We start from the raw sequence: 20,434 nt of genomic DNA, 5'->3' as shown, positions 1-20,434 counted from the left end.
ACATATGAATCTTATTTTTTCTTTTCTCTCGTATATTAAACTATTATGCATACGTTATGTTTACTTTTATAGAAACTCCTAGTATTATGTTTATTTCAACGTAAGACGAAAGTAATATTAAAAAAATAATATTAACGCATTATTCTACATATATTGATTTTTTAAAATTAATATAGAATATGTTTCGTTAGAATATTTTTTGCAACATTCGGAGTATCAGCAACAAATATAAACTATTATTTATTATATTGTGTAATTCAAAAATAAAAAAAAAGACTCGAAGCTGGCCTTCTATGTAAGTTAGTGTATCATAGGGATACACGATGCGTGAGCAATTTTTGAAAAAATTTTTAAATAATGCTGATTCAATTCTGCGTTGATTTTATCAAATGAATCGTAAGGATATTGAACAGAATGTCATCATTGCATTTTCCATGACATACAGTTGCGTCATTTTACTCGACTATTTTTACAAGATTCTTATTCGTAAGGAATGTGTAAAATGCAACTTATATTTGTTTTCGATATCATATTGATATCGAAAACGACATTGGTATTAAAAAGATCATTGAGTATCACAATTTATTTTAATATATGTAATATATTATGACTTTATACACAATTTTATTACGAATGTATGCTTTGTGAAATATTTTCAGCGACTTAGAATTGTTTTTGCTAACTATATATATTTGTGCATTAAGATATTGTATGTACATATTGTTTGTAAGAGTAATATTCATTTATGTTTATGGACAATTCTGTTTTCAACTATAATGGCATTATAATTATAATTAATGGCATTTTCAACTAATAATGACATTAACAACTAGCGGCATTAACAATAGCGGCATGTGTAACAACGATTTTCAATCAGATACCTTTATTGAAGTCATGTTATATATATTAAAATACAGTAAATTATGTTATTAAACGTTTCGTATCATATATGAAAATTATTATTATTATATTGTTCATAATTATACGAACAAAGGATTTTTCTATTGTGTATAACTTTATTCATTTTTATTATTAGCAAGATTTAACGAGACCGACAGAAATATAGTGATGTATCGAACAAAAGAATCATAATATTTTTATGTTAAAAAATCGGCAAAAAATTTTTTTTCGAATCTAAAATAACTTTCGTCTTACGTTTATTAAATCCTTTTATTCATGAAGAAGCGACTTTTTTATATTTTATATTATAAGCGATTTTATTTCTGCACATCATGATTAACCGTCGTTTGAATTGTCATATATTAATGCAATACATTAGCGACATTTTTCTCAACTCATCATTCGTAACAGTAGTCGTGTAATAACTTGTCTCCTGAGTTTGCTTATACATATAATTAACACTATTATAATACATTTAGATATAATCAAAAGAAATCCCTTGGAAAAAACGTTTGTTGCGACGACAGCTTACAAACATGTAGTGCATGTACAGACTATTGTATTCTGATAAACAAAAAATATACATGAAGTTTCCTTACACAAATCTGTCATACATGTTTTTGCTTATCTCAATCTATTTCTTTTTAATACCACTCTTGCGAATTTAGTAATTTTAATATAAATTTACACACAAGATATTTGTTACAAATTTGTTTTTTTTTGTTTTTTGTTTTTGTTTCTTTTTTTTTAGTTTAAGTTGCACATTATCTGTAGATATAAAAATACAGATAAAAAGCCAAAATAAATAGAAGAACCCTTTTATTTTTAATTAATGTTTGTACATTTTTGCGTCAACAATCAAGTTTACAAGTTATGCATTAATTTTATTTTGTCATATAGAAAAGAAACTATGCGTGATTATCGTCATTACACGATGCAGCCCGCAATATCGTGGCTTTTTATTCTTTACTTATGGTAACACAGAGGTACTAGCATATGCTACGTGTAGGTTAAATAGAGTTCCTGATTATTTCTTAAAAAATAGCTCACCCCCCCCCTTTCCCTCTATCTCTCGTCTCTCCTAATATTTCTTAATTGTATCTAACTTTGCGTATCGTTACACTTAATCATTACTTAAATTATTTTCGATTTCACACAGAAGTACTTTAGCTCGGAACATCACACACTGTACAATATGTACGGAGAAAAAAACGAGCTAATGAAACAATCATTCTCTGAATATAAAAAAAAAAGGATTTTTCCTACGAATGAATAGAAGATTGAATGAAGAGAAGGATTATTTTTCTTGTTCGTAAGATCTCTTTTAAATACTTGCTCTTCCAAACGATATAATTAATAGATTGCAGACATTTGATGCAAGTTACACTTGTTATTACTAAATCATATAATATATTTTTATTCAGTAATTGTGAATCTGTATGTAACAAGCGACTGGTTCGTGATTATATTCTCAGAATCGATGTACAGATATATGTATAAATATATATAGATATATATCATGTATACATATAAAAATATATCATTGATACGGTGCAGCTGAGATAGACATTGTGAGGTGTTCATTCTTTATTTGCTTAAGTGAGGGTGTGATAAAGAAATCAATTGTCCTAGCAGAGGAAGTACGTAGGGTAACAAACGCATTATGAATCAAATATCGATTATAATAGAAGACAGACAAGATCAATGTGCACAATTAAATATACAGAAAACGCTCTTTCATACAATATATTCAAGAAGTAGACAATCAGCACAATCATATTTATATAAGTGAATAATGATCGTACTAGAGAAAAGTATTTTGTATAAGATACAAATATTTCAAACTTTATATATATAATAAACCAATTAATTATCATAGCAACACCGTTCGTATCGTGTCATACAATGAAAAATCTGCATGTATAAAATATGTGTCCAAGAATAATTTATTTGCGCCACAATATTTTTTTTTTTTATACATTCTCGGTGGTGTATAGAAAGATAAGAATAGGGATAAACAATATACAATATATTTTTTCTTGCATAGTTTTTCTCTTTCTAACAGGGCACTGCTAAAAGTTTCACTATCAGCGAATTCACTAGTGCAGATTAAAGCTTGTCGCATGCTAATCTGTCGAAACTGTAAAAACATAAGTGATTGATAAAATGACCAATAAATAATACATCAAATAGTGTAAACAATTTATGCTTAGGTTTCAGAAACCCTGTTTAATTGCTTATGCATACATTATTATGTCAATTATTACATTTTTACTAGTACATGTCAAATTGTACATCAATTTGCACACCACAGTTTTTAATGTGCACAGATACATTCAAGCGAATTCGCTACATCTATTCAATGTATAAATAGATATTTTTCTGCATAATTTCTTTACTTTAGATCTGTACATATTTACACGCGCTTTTAAGATTGCTATCTTTTCTTTTCGACTTTTACTACTACTTGCGTGGTTTTTTTTGTACCCATACGTAGTACTCTTCCTCTTACCTCTTTTTCTTAGTTTTTAAAGATGCGATAAAAAGTTATATTCTTTCTCGCAAATATTACATTATCATTAATGCACTTATATTATTAGACCTGTGTTTCCAGTAAGAGAATCGCGAAATTTATTAACATCAATATCATATTTCAAAATTGATTTTCTCACATGTACTTGTTGCAATGCAAATTACAAATTTATTCTTGTAATGTTTGTAATGTCCTTATGCGCAAGATGAACAAATCGTGCGAATCATTGTCGAAATTAAAAAGAAACGTAATGCTGCCTGTATCCGCTGTTATGTCAATATAACATTCTACATCATTGAAAAAAAATTCAAACGTTTGTCAAATACATACATATACCGTGATGTATATAACGTGTGTGATATAAATTCTTTCTTCTACTTATGTGAATGAGAGACTGTTGTATGATCGCTGTCGCAGTACTTAGTACGGGCGTGCTCGTCTTCGCGCAAAAGTCTGTTATCCCTGTGAGTAACTATATCCTGCGCCCGTATTGGTAGAAGTCGTTGCAACCATTTCGCTTGTAATCTCCTGCGAATGTATGAGTATGCAAAATTCATATGCAATTATATGAATAAACGATTCTGGTAACATATTGGTTAAATTGAAAATTGAAACTTTCGATTTACAAAAGTAGCGTTCTATTATCTGTACCTTACATTTATTTTCCGTTCTTGTAACATTTACGGTGGTGGATTATTGTTTGCTTACAGCCTGGCCGCTAGCTGCGGTAGTCTGCCCACTCTGTTGTTGTTGACCCCAATACTGGTTGTTGTAATACTGTTGATTCCAGCTATTCCAATTACCATTGCCATATCCATGTTGATTATATCCCGTCTGACCGTATGTACCTTGGCTATATCCCTTCCAACCACCTCCCCATTGTTGTTGTCCCCAGCCACTTTGTTGGTTCCAATTTCCTGTAGCTTGGCTACCTGACCAATTATCCTGTTGACCCCAACTGGACTGTTGCGATCCTTGATAATTCCCACTGAAATATAAGCGCACACAACATTATGTTTTTATTATAAATCATTTATTGAATCACTTATTCAGTTAAAAAGAAAATTTTGGATTAAAAAAAATAAGTTACCTCATAGAGCCCCAACCACCTTGTCTAGGCGCAACAGATCGATTTCTGTCATTTCCTGATCTCCTATCAACTCCACCCATTCTTCTGTCTGATCGTGCCATTGCAGGTCCACCTCGTCCTCGTAGTCTCCATGGAACAGGAGGGTGTCCATAACCACCAGTGTGTCTCATGTAACCACCTCTTTGCGATCTCTCTCCTCTCCAACCTCCCATATTAGAACCACGCCAGGAAGGATTGCGACCTCTATCTTGATCTTATAAGCAATATTATAGTATTATGCAACTTATAATGAATAATGAATAATGAATAATAATAATAAAATATTCACAATTATTTCTTCGATCTCGAGTGTCTCGGCTGTTTCGAGAATCACGCGTTTCTTTGATATTCTCAGTCTTGTCAAGACGCGGTTGTTTTGTAGGTGGTTGTTGACTGAATCCAGCGTCTTTGCCTTCCTTGTTATATTTCTCAATGAGTTTCTTAGCTTCTTCCTCGCCAAGACCAGCCCACTCCACTTCATCGAAAAATTCTCCCACCGAAGGTGCAGTGAAATTTGCTATATATACATTCGCGAATTACACGTATCATTACTTGAATAATTTATTCTTAATTACAATTATATGTATTACAAGTATAATGAAAATGAGTACCTTTCATTTCCGTAAGATTGGACACTAAAGAATTTCCTTCGATTGTATTGTGCATTGACAAACGTTGATTGTACTCTTTGTCTGTTGGTATAACAACGATCGCTTTCCGCTGATAGCCGCAGAAATTTCGCATTTTACGCCTTTGTACAGAGGAATATATGTTGCTCTTCTGCATATATATTACAGGATTGTTTGAAAAACAATATTTAGATTTCACAATTTAATTATTTAAATACTTATGTTTTTTTTTCGCACACATACCTGATCTAATATATAGTTACGTCTTCTATCACTTGCTACGTTGATCAGTTGATCGAGTGCGCGATTGCATCTGTCGATAATAATTTCTCGCTGACAGATGTTTTGCTCTTTATCTAACAGAGCAACGTCCTGAATAGAAAGAAAACATTGCATTCAGAACAAACACTATCAAACTTGATCATTTTTTATAATTTTATGGATACATACCCCAGTTTTCTCAACCAATTTATGGACTGCTAAAATATTGTATAGTTTATCTGGATGGTCAGCCGCGTGCTTTCTTGCCCAGGTAGTTTTTCCCGCCGTGGGCAAACCACACATCATTATCACCTCGCAATCTGCCTTTCCATTTGGCCTACGTGGACCCGCAACTCTGTTCTTAGATTCGGCATTACCCACTAAAATATAGCCTGGGATTTGTTCACACCATGCCTCCTCTTGACCAAAATTGCAGACAAACGTACAGTTTTTACTCAGAATGTGTGGAAACAATGGTCTATCACCAAGTTCTTCTTTGCAGATACTAAATGCAGATCCAACGTTTTTACCATTTACCGTGTAAAACAATTCTATAGTGTTCTCAGGTGTCATATCAAGATAACATCCAACAACGTCGTCCTTGCCGAATGGAGAACCGTAATCTGTGAACTTCTTGTCAGTACCCTGTTTTCCAGCACTTGTATACGCATAACTTAATTTTTCCTCGCCAAGTTGCATGGATGTAGAGGGTACTGACCAACCAATTCTAAGCATATGTGATTGTTTCTTGTCTTTTGTGGTAGTAGGATAGTGTTGTACAATTCTGGCTTCATAATAGACTTTTCCATTTGAAACACCATGAGACGCTCTTGCACCAGCCCACATATCACAGAGATCACCATCATGCATAGGTGTACCAGAGAGAAATCCATCTTTATTAATAACTAAATTCAAATCTGAATCATCTAAGAATAAAAAAGTATTTATAATATCACATATATATTAAAAAAGAATTACTAATCTCAAAAAATACAAGATTTAATTAAAAAAACTTACACCATGATAAAATTACAGTTGACTCGTCAAGATCTGGTTCATCCTCTGATTTCTGTGGCACAGGAGATAGTTGACGTACTTCTGCTGGACTAGAGGATCTTTTTCTTTTCCTGTCATTGCATTCCATTTGATTGGATTCTCCTGCATCTAATGTTGCTTTTTGCTTTAAAAAAATAGTTTTCAGCTATTTTTATGTTCTTTCACGCAAATAAAAATAAAAATGTATGATTACAAATAAGATTAAATTTACAGAGGCAATTCTTACATATTGTTACAAGCTACTTGTGCTATTTGTAATGAAACAAACATATAGAGTATAAATTATATACCTGTTTATCTTGTAAGATATTAATAGTATCAATTTTTTCATCTAAATTTTCTACATTAGCTGAAATGTCCATTTTTTTATCTTGTACTGTATAATCATCATGAATAGTCTCTTCTTCGTGCTTTAATTCACATGTTTTATCTGTCTGATCAGGTATTATATGTGTTGGCTGTTCAACTTCCGGAATGTCTATATTATCCTTAATATTAGATCCATCTTCTTTACGTTCAACATGTTCTTTCTCAATTGAAATTTTATCTTTATCTTTAATTTCTGTTTTTTCTTCCAATTTTGTAATATCCTTTGTTTCTTCAGCTAGCTGTTGAACTTTACCAACTTCATCTATACTAGATCCTGCTTCATGAGCTTCTTGAATTATAGAAAATTGATCTACACAGGCAATTGTACTAGGTTTGTCAGACGGTTCTGTCACAGGTACTTGGAAAATATTTGCTTGATTACCTTCTAAAATATTAACACATTTTGCCTCTTCTTCCTCATATTTATCAGATGAATGAATTTTGTTCTGAAGGATATTTGATGCATCATCTTCTTGCTCTTCTCTATACTTTTCAGGAGACAATTTTGATATTTCCTGTTGTTGGGTTATGGCTTCTTCATTCGTCGTTGGTGTCTCATATGCTTTCTCATCATACTGAGATTTGTTCGGAGTAGATTGTTTTGAAGAATTTGGCGTAGTAGATGCTCTCGATGCGTTTCTCGTGGATATTTTTGTTGGAGTCGTCACCGAGGAGCTCCTAGATGCTCTATTAGGCGTCCGTGGTGATTGCGACGATCGTGTAGCTTCTACGACTCTCTCTTGTGTCTCTTTCAAAGCAGTATCATCAATATTCTCTGTTTGCGAATCTGAACCACCTACAAAATAAATTAAAATATATTTTATAATTTTGTACCATCTCGTTAAATAGAATGTTGGATAAAAATAAACCTAAAACTAAAAAATTTTAAACATTAACATAATAAACAAACAAAAAATACGACACCATATCAGATGACATTTCAACATAACGTTTAAATAAGGGAACATAGTTTGAGCACATTAGTCAATTTCATTATCAGCTACATCTTATAACGTTACATGGTGTATAGTAGTCACAATGGTGATAGGTGATTGTGATTGTCATAACCAGGATTCCATTGTAATGCATGGTAATGGTATATGAGAAATTAGTAAGAGTAATTGAAATAAGAGCAAGTACGAGATGATGAAGAGAAGTACTTGATGATGCACACCAAGTACAACTTACACTCCTGCGCTTCTTCCTCCAGTGCCTTGCGTAGCCGCTCGACGAGCACTGGCTTGTTGCCCTTGGTGTCGAGGCCGCGTTCGCTCAGTGCGGCTCGCAACTCCACTACTTTCAATTTCGACGGATCCATCATGCACGCGCGATAGGCCCCGTTAATCAGACAGGTAAATTCATGCACACCTTACGTTTGACGCGTAAGAGAAAATTGGAGAAAATATTCACGAAAGACCCATATACACGCGCCACTGACCCGCGCTCCATACACAATATGGCGGAACAGTCACAAACAGTTGGTTACGTAGCGCGCGCTCTAATTATTGGCTGGCCACACGGCCGTGTCCGAACCGACGCCGGCTATATGGCCAATCGCAGCCGCTGTTTCAACCGCGATAAACTGCGGCGCGTTCGGCGATTGGTTCACTCCAAGGCGGGATGCGCGACCATTCGCTGATGCATATATGCTACATAAATACATACATACATACACACACCGCTTCTTCTCTGGAGTTATTAAAGAGCATACCTGCCATTCTACACACATACATATGTACACATATGTATGTATACTTGCTTATTCATTTCACTCACTGCTATTTTTAATGGAAATTTTAGAGAATGATTAAATCACCACATAAAAAAGACTCGCGTTATTATGACGCATTATTATGACGTTTATTGTAATAATTGCAATAACGGTAGCTTAATAACGTCACGACTAAAAAATTTAAATTACTTATTTTCAGCCAATGAGAAGCATTTTTTTTAACGCGACGCTCAACGTATAGTTCTAATTGGCTGTTATATTTAGTGCCGTTTTCATGAAAGATCGGTTGATGTACATACACGATCGATAATACATACAGATATTTATCATATGATCGATTGAGTGATTAAATTTTTAAACTCTCGCAATGCAAAGTAATTATGTTCTACATACAAAGTTGTATGGAATTTTGCATTCTGTTATAATGCATTCGAATACATTTTATCGCTTTTTATTCCGTAGTGAAATCGAAGAAGCATGAATGCGATTAATATGAACTGGTTAGCTTCAGCAGAAGGAGAATCTTTGATCCATCATTTCTACGTAAATTCTTCTAAAAAAAGAAGATTTTATGGTGCTCTATCTGTTTGTGTAACCTATTATATAATATATGTACACGGACATTAATTTTCTTCCCATTTTACTATTTTCATATATTTTACAGGTATTCTGGAGAAGCCATTGTTGCCTTCTTCCATCGAGGAAGTCACTTACAAGATCTTTATGATAGGTAGATCTGGCGTTGGAAAGACTTCAGTAATAGCAAGACTCGCAGGTATCCTCGACTCTAACATTTATACCGAAACCAATGGAATAAGGAAAACAAACATTTATTGGCCTGTAAAAATTTGGGATAAAGTCGTTCTGTTTAAACTGCAATTTTGGGATACCTCGGAAAATAGTATAAAAAAATATAATCACATTTTGCCAGTATGTGTATAAATTCTTCTTTGATAATTATGTGTTCAATTAATTAAACAGATATTAATTAGACAATATTTTTTTTTCACTTGCAGGTATGCAAAGATAAAGTTGATGCGGTATGTTCTGTGTTTTCCTTCGATGATGCAGCAAGCTTCAATGATATTCCATACTTGATGAATACAATGATCAATATAAAAGGAAAACCAGCAAACATAGTCATTGGCACAAAGTAGTACATTATTCGATAATCATATTACAAAATGAAAAGGATTCAGATAATTCTGATTTGACTTTTTACAGGTTCAAACCTTGGTCAAGTTCTATGATAGATGAAGCACAAATTAAAGAATTCGAGGATAAGTGGAAAGTTAAAGTGATTAAAATTGATGCCAGCAAATTGTCAGTAAGATCTGAAATATTTGATTGCTCGTATCAATTGAATATTATTTGTAACATCTTGTGGAATAGAGATAAAGAATTTATATCTAAACTAATGGGACAAGTTTAATAAGTACATCATATGTATTTTTTGTATGATTTATACAAAATAAAAGTACAAAAAAAGGATATAAATCAATCATGCAAACAATGATAAATAATTTATTAAGACCATATATGTGAATACACGACAAATAAGAGTTTAAAGCCTGAACAATCAAAGCTGGACCTTAGATGCTTAAATAATTTCTATATGAATTTATATATCAAATGTGTCGTAATTTGAACTGCCGAATTATCGGACTTATAAACGCAATAATAAACTTAATAATATCATGAATTAATCTTATCAATCATAAATTTATTTAAATCTTAGATTTTGTTTGCTGTATCCTCAATCACATAGAGTTGTAAGTTTAAACAATCTGTTTTGATGTCCTTTAATGGCAGTAGATTTTTATTGATCATTTCTACTGCATCATCTTTAATAATCCATGGAAAATCTTCACATTTTGGATTTTCGCTCAGAGTAACATATGCAGTTTCATATGTTTGAATTTCAATAGAAAAAGTTGAATTGTCTGGAATAGCTCTTAAATATGTATCACACATTGATAATTTTAAGCAAATTGTTTTTAGTGCTTCTTCTGTTTTTAAATAATATGGATCTCTCCTTAAAATAGAAAAGAATAATTAATAATAGTAATATATAAAAATTAAATAATGTATTAGTTATTGTTCAACATACTCCATAAACTCTGCTTGTAGTTTAACCATATCAAAGACAAATTTTTCTATTGGTGACTTGTTCTTGTTGTAGAAAGTAAGATTAATGGCTCTAATACTGTTTTCATCTTCCTTTATCAATTCTCTGATTGCATTCAGAACATTTGATAAATATTCATTCAATTCTGGATGTTCTGATACATATACCGTAATTCCGTATATTTTTTTCTTAACAAAAATTTCCTTAGGATAGATTTTGCGAAAGAATAATATGTGATTAAACGCTACTTCCAAAAATTCCAAGAGAATGTCAACACCAACTGCAAGTAAATTTTATTTATTTTCACACATGAAATTTCACACATATTAACTACTGTAGATAAGTTGTATGGTATAAAAATAAGTTTAATTGTGAAACTCTACCTATCTTATCTTGAGACATTTTATAATGAAAATAATTGTCATGCTGTTTATTAAAAAATATATATCTATATATACATTAAATATATATTCTCCTATCTCTTTCTTGATCACCTCACTGTATAAATATTAAGCTGGCGATACACCGAATACTTGTTTTCTTACTGGATTGCACTGGATTGCTAGTGATTGCTAGCTAGAGAGAAATCTGTGGACATGAGGAGGGGGGGGGGGGACTCTTCTTTCTGAATCGTAAAATGCCTTGCGCACTACCGCCCTCTGAAGAAGTGGATGTCAACTATACAACAATATTCACTTTTTTGCGGTGTTCCTGATGAAAATAAATCGCTGAAATACTTAACTAAAATTTGTTAAATTAATAGAGATTTTAACGATTTTAGAGATTTATTTTCATGAGGGACACAGCAAAAAAAATTAATACTGCTATGTAGTTTACATCCACCATCTTCAGATATAGTGCTTGGAGGCATTTTGCGGGTTATAAGAAAAAGGCCCTCATCTCTCACAATATACTATCGGTACTAGAAAAGAATACATTTTACTTACAAAATAAACCATGTATTTCAATCAAAATACATGTATATTTTGTTATATTATCATCAATATCTATTAACCATATATAATAAATATGTATAATATTAATAAATATCTATTAACCAAATTTATAATTAGCATAAATTTCGCGGAATATGTCGCGACATTTGATTTTCGTTCCAAGTTTTGCACATAACAAAAATATTCCAGATAATTTTCTATGTAAACTATATATTTCTTCGGGTGGTGGACATAATCTATGATTTATTATAGTTGGCACTAAAACTTGGATTCTGCAATACATAATTATTATATATATTATAGCCATTATAGGATGAACACAGAAATAGGTTGAACATACCGTTTTGTTACATCTTGACCACCAAAATCATAATACTCATGATTATTGTCAAATACTTGTCCAAGAATCATGACTGCATCTACATGAGCATCCTCCATGATCTGATAATGTAACAATTTTTGTTCAATTAAAACTCTATATATATATATATATATATATTGGGTCATCTAAAAAGTATCCGCGGTTTTTTGTCACTAGATGTGTGTTGATGGTCATATATCTAGTACCGCAAAAGTACCGCGGATACTTTTTAGATGACTCAATATATACATACATAACTATATATACTCTATATATATATAAATTTTTAAAAACTAATATATATATATAAACTTATATATATATATATATATATATTAGGTGTTGGAATTAATTCGTAGCGTTTTTTAATGAAAGAATGTTATTTATTTCACATGAGCATTAAAAAATACATTAATAAAAGTACTTCCCATCACTTGTAAAACGCTACGAATTAATTCCAACACCTAATATATATATATTAGTTTTTAAACATTTTTTGAGGTTGCTTAATAAAAAAAGATAAGATACCTTGGACTCATATCCAGTAAGAAACTTCATCTCTTGAGATAATTGTAGTACCTTATTGCGATTTCCTTCACTTGCAGCATTAATGATTTCTATATATTTATCCATAAATATTTTGTCATATGTTCTACATGCTCCGAAGTCCAGTAAAATTAACTACAAGATGTATCTGTTAATATTCTTTCATGATTAAATTACAAATATTAGGTGTTGGAATTAATTCGTAGCGTTTTTAATGAAAGAATGTTATTTATTTCACATGAGCATTAAAAAATACATTAATGAAAGTACTTCCCATCACTTGTAAAACGCTACGAATTAATTCCAACACCTAATACATAACTACGATATAAAAAAAAAACCTGTTTTGTATCAAGATTGTAAAAAAAGTTGGACCAATTTGGATCAGTCTGCATGTATCGAAATTCGAATAATTCTTTTAGACTCAGACGCATGAGTAGTTCACTTATATATTCCTTAATTGTAATATCCATATCTATACATTTGTCAACAGGTATACCTTCTATCATCTCTGTTGTAAATACTTGTTTTGTAGACAGATCGTCTAGAAATTTAATTCATATTATATATAAAAAATTGATTCCGTACATCTTTTTTTTATTTACCTATATTACTTACCTATTACTGTAGGCACATAATATTCTGGATAAGGCATTATTAACTTCTTATATTTTTTCGTACACTCTGCTTCCCTTGTATAATCCACTTCCCATGCCAGTTCCCGTTTCGCAACCTCCACTACATTATCTATAAACATTCCCTCTGGAAACATATTCCACACCTGCAATGAACACACACACACACACACACACACATATATACTATATTTATAATAAAGTTTACACAGTAGTTTTTTGCAGGATACACATAATAATGATCTGTGATATTATTACCTTCATTATGCCTACTAAATTTTCAATATCACTCTGAATACCCATAGCTACACCAGGATACTGAATTTTTATCGCTACATCTTGTTTATTCAATAATGTACCATGATGAACTTGTCCTAGGATATATTATATAATTACAAGAAATTTCTTAATCTTAGTATATATATAAATGTGAAAAGTAACAAATCAATATATACCAATAGATGCTGCAGCAAATGGCTTTTCTTCAAAGAACGCCAATTTATTTCTCCAATTATGTCCAAGTTCATTAGTCAACACTTTCTAGAAGGAATTATACAACACATTAACAGATTACTTTTTAATTTGTATATTTATATCATTTTGTTACCTCTACTTGCCAAGTTGGCATAAAATCAGCACTTTGTCTGACTCTTTCAAAAATTTTCTGCAATTCGGGACTTATGATAGTATTATCTTGGATACTTAATATTTGACCAATTTTTAAAGCTGCACCTATATTTTTAATAAACTGATAAAATTTTTATACATGTATATAGATACGTAATACAATTATGTATGTCTTACCTCTTACTTTACATAACGTTGAAACTATTCTTTCTGCATTAGCTTTAGTAAGGAACATATTGTCAACTGTATCTCCAATACTATGCCCCTTTAATCCCAATGTCCTTCGTGTATATTCTGCGGCAGTACCAAGACCAAGACCGATCCCTAAAGTACCAAAACTCACCATTCTTTGCAATCTTGTAGAAGGAACTTTTTTTTCTTTAGCAGTAGGTGATAACTGTAATAGAAATTAAATAATATACTAGTTAAAATGTGAATATAAATACATATAAAGCAACTTAATAAAAATAGATAATACACGATGCAAAAAATGAAAATTTATTTTTATGATATATATACTTACACATTGCTTTGGTCTAACTGATAGTTTAGGTTTTTCTTTAGAATTCATTTCCATATGTACATTTTCCTTTTCATATGTTTTAACTGTAGAATAAGCAGAGCCTACAATCCTGTTTTTAATCTTTTTCTCATGTTCTAATTCCAATTTTCTTAAAATTTCTTTGTCTTTATCAGAGAATTCTAAGTCAGGTATTTCATCTTTATCTAAATTACTAATAGTCTTGATTTTTTCCTTTACACTCATGTATTTTTTTGTTGTATCATTTTGCATGTCTTTTAAAGACTTTTGAGTTATAGATTTGTCAATATTGTGTTTTGGTAATATGACATTTCCATCAATAGGCAATTCTTTTGGATCTTTCGCAGTGTTGTACACATATAGCTTGGTTTCTTTCTTGAGGGTATAATCATTACTTTCTATATTAAAAGTTCGATTAGTTGTTACTTTAATATATTGTTTAATACCTTTCTCAACTACACTTATACGTTCAGTTATTTCTTTCAAGTCTTTTATTATCTGTTCCTATAAAAAAAGGCAATTATATATAGAGGCAACATATGTAAGATATCATATATGTTATACTGACATATTAGTTAAATATTAATCACAAGACTTACAGGAACTTTTCTTGGCTCTGTGTTAGTTAATGTTTTTCCTACAGCTCGTAAACACTTCTCCGGTATATCTTTTAAACTGGAGTGTGTGATTCTATATCTGATTGTATCCTCCTGATGTTTTATGAAAGTATTCGTAACCCTTTGTACTCCTTTGAGTACATTAAGTAGATCGGAAGCTTTAGATCGAGGCATTTCTGAGAAATACGTGGATGTTTTTTTAACATACTATAGTTTTGATAGAACACATTTTAAAATAATAATGTGTAAAACTATATGCAGTATATGAATCCTCTATCTTCGTTTCGTAGAAGTGTAGAACATTAAGGTTAGCACAACCGAACATTAAGGTTAATACAATTTTGTATAAATTATAGCATGAAAAATACGAATTCAGTATTTTAATGTAACACTAAAAATAACTTAACGATATAGATCATAAAAAATAATTCATCTATAAATAAAACAATTATGAATAAAACCTTTCGTGCATTATTCTACAGACACGTTTCGATGCACGCTATTGTACTAGTTACTTATATGTTTCATGTGATTTCGTAATCTTAACGCGGGTATTTATAACACTGTATTGTACTTTCTTTGATTATATTATATATCGGACGTAATTCAGTAATACTATTAAAAATAATGTTTTTTATATCAATTGTAATATTTAGAATTTACATTTTTCACAGAGAAATAAGTATCTTATATATTTTTCTTTTATTAACATTTTATTGGGATCAAAATTTTTTATATATTAAAATAACATGACTAAACAAATTTTAAAAATTGTTTTATTTGCATTACATACATTTTCATTCAATTGGCGCTCTTTATATAGAACTATTTAAGAAAATTTACAGAAATTTCATAAATTCACTAACATCTTCTTACGTATGTAATGTCAATAATAATTACGAATTTGACGCGATGTTTTACGCGGATATCACACCGGATATATTCGACCATATTAAACATCACAGAAAAATTATTCTGACATAATATATTATTGCTACATATATATGTATATATGTATGTATATACATATATATATATGAATTTTTTAAGAAAATTATCTCAAGTGCCTATTATTATCTCCTTACATGTAGCTTTATATAATACAAGCTCTACACGGAACCTATATTTCTTATTTTTATATAGATATTAGATATATATACATGATTATTTTTATCTCTCGTTGTACCTTCATATCTTCATATTCTACAAACATAAAAAAATTTTTTATACATTTAACTCTAATAGCTTTGGGATGGCAACTCTAACAATCTTCTTCTGAAGAAAAGTTAGCATTAATATCTATAGATTTAATGTGACTGTTATTCTATTTCGTGAATTGTGAATCTCTCAATAAGTTAAATAATAAATTGATACATATATATCTTTATACCTGTGAAGATGTATTTTCACGATAATTGTCATCCATTTCAAGCGTATATTAATTATTAACACATACATGAACATTTACACACACATATATATATATATATATATATATATATATATATATATATATATGTATATATTAGATTTAGATACAAAAATCCCCTTGGATACTGTAAAACTGATCAGACTTTCATAGGAATATATGTATTGAATTAATCACGAGTTTAAGCACTTCTGACTCTACAAACTGTTAAATATTTTAAAAACCTGATATATATCATGACAAAGTCATCTTCTCCAGTCTTTACGTTATAAGTATAGAAGAAAAGAATGTCGATTTTATATCCGGGCGGGATTAAATGACATTTGGCTGATCTGGAATAAGCGAGGCAAAAAATGAACTAAAGAAGGTCCAAGTAAAGGCAAGAGCGCCTGGACGTTGTTCTTCATTCTCTTCATTGGCATTTGTTCGTGCTTCTGGTTGCACGGTTGGCACTTGAGCGTTTTGCTGTTGCGGCACAGCTTGAGGACCTACTACTTCGTTTTGTAATACTTGATTGTTGTTGTCTGCGCGTCCGTTGTTATTTTCAGCTAATAGGATTGGCTGTACCCTAAAGAACCCACCTTGATATCTACAACGAATATCTTATGTTACATCTAATAATTTTCAGACAAGTTAAAAAAAAGCATCAAAGAAATATGTATACAGGATGTCCCGTAAGTTCTTTCCAAGCGCTTTTGTATAGATAGAATGGACTCGATTGAATCGGAAAGTCCTTTATCATTTTGCAATTTTTGCAATAGTTAACAAAATATTAATTACTAAAAATTGTTGAATATTGGTCTTCAATAATTTTTTATTCGTATACTATCAACTTTACAGAAAAACTGCAAGAGACAAAAATCATTAATTTTTTCTCATAGAACTAAGAATTTTTTCAAAATTTTTTATTACTTTTAGTACTGCATTTTCTTATTTTTACCAATATGAGAAAATACGATATTAAAAAATTCTGAAAAAATTCTCAGAAATTCTCTTTATGAGAAGAAAATAAACAATTTTTTGTCTCTTGCTGTTTTTAAATGTTCAAAAAAATAGTTCTACATAAAGAACGTCAATTGAATGAAAATGTATATAAAAGCAAATATAACAATTTTTTAAATTTGTTTTGAAAACCAATATTCGGCGATTTTTAATAATTAATATCTCGTTAACCATTGCGAAAAATGCAAAATGATACAGGATTTTTTGACTCAGTTTAGTCCTCTATCTATACAAAACCACTTGGTGAAAACTTACGACACCCTGTATATGTAAAAGAGAAATTGTGGATATCTGCATTGAGAAAAAAAAATATTAACTTTTAATAAATATTTCTTCGAAAAGTGCTAGCAGATATTTACTTACGGTAAATAAATATTTAGATAAATAAAAAAATAATAGTTTAATTAATAAATTAATGGTTTTAAAACTAATGGTATTTGTAATTAATACATAAATATGTGTTTATATTTAATAAATATTCCACTAAGACTATTTGAAGAAATATCAAAATTTGATAAATTTATTTTCAATGTATTAAAGAATATTAGAGAATTGGGACTCACAGATATATCGCAAATCCCAGAAACGTGACGATAAGGAACCTGAGTGGGGATGAATAGAAATACACTATACCAAATAGAACGACAATCCTAGACAACATGTAGAAGAAGTCCAACCAGTCGCGGTTAAATGCAGCGTCCTCGCCTGCACCATTATTTCCTGCATTGACGTCGGCTGCATCTTGAGCAACTGGTTGGGGTTGCTCATCACCAACATTGTTATTATTATTGCTCGTGTATGTATGTTGAGCCGTATCACTTGTGTTGATATTCATTTGCTGCAGGTATGGAATACTGGCTTGCAACTGTACGCCTTGTGCTGCCATTCTGAAAATAACCATATTGCAACATTTATACATTTCTTGCATCTTTAACAAACAGGACAGCTGTAAAAGACAGCTTACAATTGCATATACTGTGTAAAATAATGTGTATACGCCTGTTGCAACCAAGCTAATTGTTGACTATTTCGAGGATCAAGATACTGCTGAGATAAGTATTGTTGATGCTGAGCTGCAGTAACATTAGCATTCTCTTGACTTTGATTTTGAATAGTGTTATTTCTGATATGAGTATTTCTTGTTATAGATGCAGCGTCTACATTTCTTTCAGTTGATTGATTTTGATCCGACATAGCCTTAGCAGCGCACATTTTTTGTGGAGTACAGACTAGATGAACAGTATACGCTTGATCCTCTGAACCATCACATTGTCTCAAGACATCCTTCAATTGTGCAGAATCGTTTAATAACTGTCCGGAATAGATCAATTTCTGATGTGAACTTTCCTACAAACAACAATAATAATAACTTAGATCACTTGTGTATCTTAAAAATTTTGTAATACATACAATAATAAATAATTGTAGCATTAATATTAAAATTTTTAAGATAAATAACAAGATAAATAGAAATTTAAAAACTTTTTAGGAATTAAAATACATTTTCATAAAATATATATTATCCATAGTATTGATATATGTATCATGTAATATTATTAGTACAACAACAGGCATACAAATAAATTATATTAATAAAAATGAATAACAATTTAATACAAAGACATCACACTTTTTTAAATCATCAAATAAGCTCACAAATATTCATCTAATGATACTAATCTTTCCTTTAAAACATAACTCTTAGAGTCATTATTACAGATTACTGATAATTTTGTAAACAATTCTGGCAGAAAAAAATTTGTATGAAAAAGTACAAAAAACTTACATAGATGAGAAAAAAATCTTGGAAATTTTTAGTTTTTCATAGATATTTGTATATGTAGTAAGATGTAGAGTGGCATTGTTTGAAGGTGAAGGATTTCTAAGTTTTTTCAAACAAACAACATCACTCTACGTCCCACTACAAATATCTATGAAAAACTAATAATTAAGATTCTTGTATCTAATTAGGACGCATTTGAACATTTCGAATATCATTGTTTAAAAAGACGGTTATCTTTTCGCTCACCTTTAATGGAGCAAGGAGAAAAGAAAGACAAAATGTAAAGAGAAACACACACCCTGCTTTCACCAGGCGGAGATAATTACTTTCACGCAACTTACTGGTTTGCTGGGATAGACTTCGGACAGGTACTCCTTTAAACGACCAATAGTCCAGCCGAGATCGCATTTAACTATCTGATCCTTGATTTGTTGATTCGGTGCTTTTATTATAAGATTAACAGCGGCGTCTGCCATCCTCTCGGCGTGTCACCAGCTAGTCACAGCCAGCCCGAGGCAGCCCGAGGTCAGCTGTTGACGTAGTACGTAACAGCAATTGACAAGTCTAGCCGTCTCGACGTCGTTCAACTCACGACGGAATTGATGATGTCGATCGTTCCCTTCGTCGATTGAAAAAGCGCGTCCCGATCTTAATTAACAAAGAAAATTCTTGCACGACCTACTCTTGTCACGTCGCTTTTTAACAAATTCTGTCGACCGATCGTACACAACCACTGTCAAATGTCTGATATCGCTCAACGTAATCATGTATATACATATATATATATACAACATTATCGCGACTCACGACATGAAATTGCCGGAATTGCGATTTGGCGATCGTTCATTGGTCCAAGATTACAAACTCCCACTCGTGCACGCCTTATGCAAGAGTTGTGCCGAGTTTTCAAGACTGCTGCGTTCCAAAAAGCACCAAGTGCAAGCACTTTCTGCGAAATCTTAAAGCGATTTATAATTGCGTAAATGTAGTGTAAAGTTATAAGAATTGACCAATCACACTTCAATATGAGAAGAATAGCCAACTGTGATTGATAAATTTTCACAATTACTACTACTTACAACAGTTACAACTACGCTTACGCAATTATAAAATAAGCTTTAAATTAAGCTTTAAAGCTTAATATACATCGAATGATGATTGAAAAAATATAGGACATTTTAATGAACGTGTGAGAAATCT

General features: G+C 31.0%; 5 protein-coding genes across 9 annotated transcripts; 1 reads left to right on the top strand and 4 right to left on the bottom strand.

Annotated features, from left to right (window-relative positions):
* Window positions 1-1,609: 1,609 nt before the first annotated feature.
* LOC105149287 (uncharacterized) lies at window positions 1,610-8,371 on the bottom strand. Of its 4 annotated transcripts, XM_011061595.2 has the most exons (11): window positions 8,066-8,371; window positions 7,260-7,673; window positions 6,799-7,187; window positions 6,470-6,632; window positions 5,642-6,378; window positions 5,435-5,563; window positions 5,174-5,342; window positions 4,852-5,079; window positions 4,524-4,776; window positions 4,142-4,421; window positions 1,610-3,961 (listed from the first exon to the last, which is right to left on the bottom strand). In XM_011061595.2, the coding sequence occupies exons 1-11, from the start codon at window positions 8,196-8,198 to the stop codon at window positions 3,890-3,892; spliced, it is 2,967 nt and encodes a 988-aa protein (XP_011059897.1). In that variant the 5' UTR covers window positions 8,199-8,371; the 3' UTR covers window positions 1,610-3,889. The 4 variants fall into 4 exon arrangements, with proteins under 4 accessions (XP_011059897.1, XP_011059895.1, XP_011059896.1 ...); XM_011061593.2 differs by having other exon boundaries at window positions 4,085-4,421; window positions 6,799-7,673; XM_011061594.2 differs by having other exon boundaries at window positions 4,090-4,421; window positions 6,799-7,673.
* A 466-nt stretch (window positions 8,372-8,837) lies between these two features.
* Window positions 8,838-10,132, top strand: LOC105149289 (ciliogenesis and planar polarity effector 2). The gene is made up of 5 exons (XM_011061597.2): window positions 8,838-8,983; window positions 9,072-9,183; window positions 9,274-9,539; window positions 9,626-9,762; window positions 9,834-10,132. The coding sequence occupies exons 2-5, from the start codon at window positions 9,087-9,089 to the stop codon at window positions 10,039-10,041; spliced, it is 708 nt and encodes a 235-aa protein (XP_011059899.1). The 5' UTR covers window positions 8,838-8,983; window positions 9,072-9,086; the 3' UTR covers window positions 10,042-10,132.
* On the bottom strand, window positions 10,114-11,536 carry PolZ2 (DNA polymerase zeta subunit 2). The gene is made up of 3 exons (XM_011061596.2): window positions 11,121-11,536; window positions 10,720-11,017; window positions 10,114-10,644 (listed from the first exon to the last, which is right to left on the bottom strand). The coding sequence occupies exons 1-3, from the start codon at window positions 11,137-11,139 to the stop codon at window positions 10,344-10,346; spliced, it is 618 nt and encodes a 205-aa protein (XP_011059898.1). The 5' UTR covers window positions 11,140-11,536; the 3' UTR covers window positions 10,114-10,343.
* Window positions 11,537-11,674: 138 nt separating this feature from the next.
* Coq8 (ubiquinone biosynthesis protein COQ8, mitochondrial) lies at window positions 11,675-15,582 on the bottom strand. 2 transcript variants are annotated; one of them, XM_011061599.2, is made up of 12 exons: window positions 15,482-15,579; window positions 15,003-15,196; window positions 14,386-14,907; window positions 14,040-14,259; window positions 13,843-13,967; window positions 13,691-13,775; window positions 13,494-13,609; window positions 13,219-13,381; window positions 12,942-13,144; window positions 12,583-12,735; window positions 12,034-12,134; window positions 11,675-11,965 (listed from the first exon to the last, which is right to left on the bottom strand). In XM_011061599.2, the coding sequence occupies exons 2-12, from the start codon at window positions 15,192-15,194 to the stop codon at window positions 11,791-11,793; spliced, it is 2,055 nt and encodes a 684-aa protein (XP_011059901.1). In that variant the 5' UTR covers window positions 15,195-15,196; window positions 15,482-15,579; the 3' UTR covers window positions 11,675-11,790. The 2 variants fall into 2 exon arrangements, with proteins under 2 accessions (XP_011059901.1, XP_011059900.1); XM_011061598.2 differs by having other exon boundaries at window positions 15,003-15,582.
* Window positions 15,583-15,780: 198 nt separating this feature from the next.
* Herp (Homocysteine-induced endoplasmic reticulum protein) lies at window positions 15,781-20,041 on the bottom strand. Its single transcript, XM_011061600.2, has 4 exons — window positions 19,576-20,041; window positions 18,416-18,798; window positions 18,015-18,338; window positions 15,781-17,038 (listed from the first exon to the last, which is right to left on the bottom strand). Exons 1-4 carry the CDS (start codon window positions 19,708-19,710, stop codon window positions 16,762-16,764), a joined length of 1,119 nt encoding a protein of 372 aa, XP_011059902.1. The 5' UTR covers window positions 19,711-20,041; the 3' UTR covers window positions 15,781-16,761.
* Window positions 20,042-20,434: the final 393 nt, after the last annotated feature.

Source organism: Acromyrmex echinatior, chromosome 13 (assembly GCF_024713525.1).
Source record: "Acromyrmex echinatior isolate Ae372 chromosome 13, ASM2471352v2, whole genome shotgun sequence".
NCBI lineage: Eukaryota > Metazoa > Arthropoda > Insecta > Hymenoptera > Formicidae > Acromyrmex > Acromyrmex echinatior.
The sequence above is the reverse complement of the archived record's forward strand: the minus strand, read 5'-3'. Positions and strand labels throughout refer to the sequence as shown.

What these genes read in the sequence shown, in the direction of transcription:
- LOC105149287 (XM_011061591.2), bottom strand. Translation starts at nt 8,198, where the DNA reads ATGATGGATCCGTCGAAATTGAAAGTAGTGGAGTTGCGAGCCGCACTG. An exon ending in AACTGTAATTTTATCATGGT is followed by an intron (nt 6,379 to 6,469) that starts GTAAGTTTTTTT and finishes TTTTATTCTTAG; the next exon opens with ATGATTCAGATTTGAATTTA. An exon ending in AATTGGTTGAGAAAACTGGG is followed by an intron (nt 5,564 to 5,641) that starts GTATGTATCCAT and finishes CTTTCTATTCAG; the next exon opens with GACGTTGCTCTGTTAGATAA.
- LOC105149289 (XM_011061597.2), top strand. Translation starts at nt 9,087, where the DNA reads ATGAATGCGATTAATATGAACTGGTTAGCTTCAGCAGAAGGAGAATCT. An exon ending in AATATAATCACATTTTGCCA is followed by an intron (nt 9,540 to 9,625) that starts GTATGTGTATAA and finishes TTTCACTTGCAG; the next exon opens with GTATGCAAAGATAAAGTTGA. An exon ending in AACATAGTCATTGGCACAAA is followed by an intron (nt 9,763 to 9,833) that starts GTAGTACATTAT and finishes GACTTTTTACAG; the next exon opens with GTTCAAACCTTGGTCAAGTT.
- PolZ2 (XM_011061596.2), bottom strand. An exon ending in CTACAAGCAGAGTTTATGGA is followed by an intron (nt 10,645 to 10,719) that starts GTATGTTGAACA and finishes TTCTATTTTAAG; the next exon opens with GAGAGATCCATATTATTTAA.
- Coq8 (XM_011061598.2), bottom strand. Translation starts at nt 15,194, where the DNA reads ATGCCTCGATCTAAAGCTTCCGATCTACTTAATGTACTCAAAGGAGTA. An exon ending in ACAATCTTGATACAAAACAG is followed by an intron (nt 12,736 to 12,941) that starts GTTTTTTTTTTA and finishes TACATCTTGTAG; the next exon opens with TTAATTTTACTGGACTTCGG. An exon ending in GGTCAAGATGTAACAAAACG is followed by an intron (nt 11,966 to 12,033) that starts GTATGTTCAACC and finishes TATGTATTGCAG; the next exon opens with AATCCAAGTTTTAGTGCCAA.
- Herp (XM_011061600.2), bottom strand. Translation starts at nt 19,710, where the DNA reads ATGGCAGACGCCGCTGTTAATCTTATAATAAAAGCACCGAATCAACAA. An exon ending in AAGTCTATCCCAGCAAACCA is followed by an intron (nt 18,799 to 19,575) that starts GTAAGTTGCGTG and finishes TGTTGTTTGTAG; the next exon opens with GAAAGTTCACATCAGAAATT. An exon ending in CTGGGATTTGCGATATATCT is followed by an intron (nt 17,039 to 18,014) that starts GTGAGTCCCAAT and finishes TATTCGTTGTAG; the next exon opens with ATATCAAGGTGGGTTCTTTA.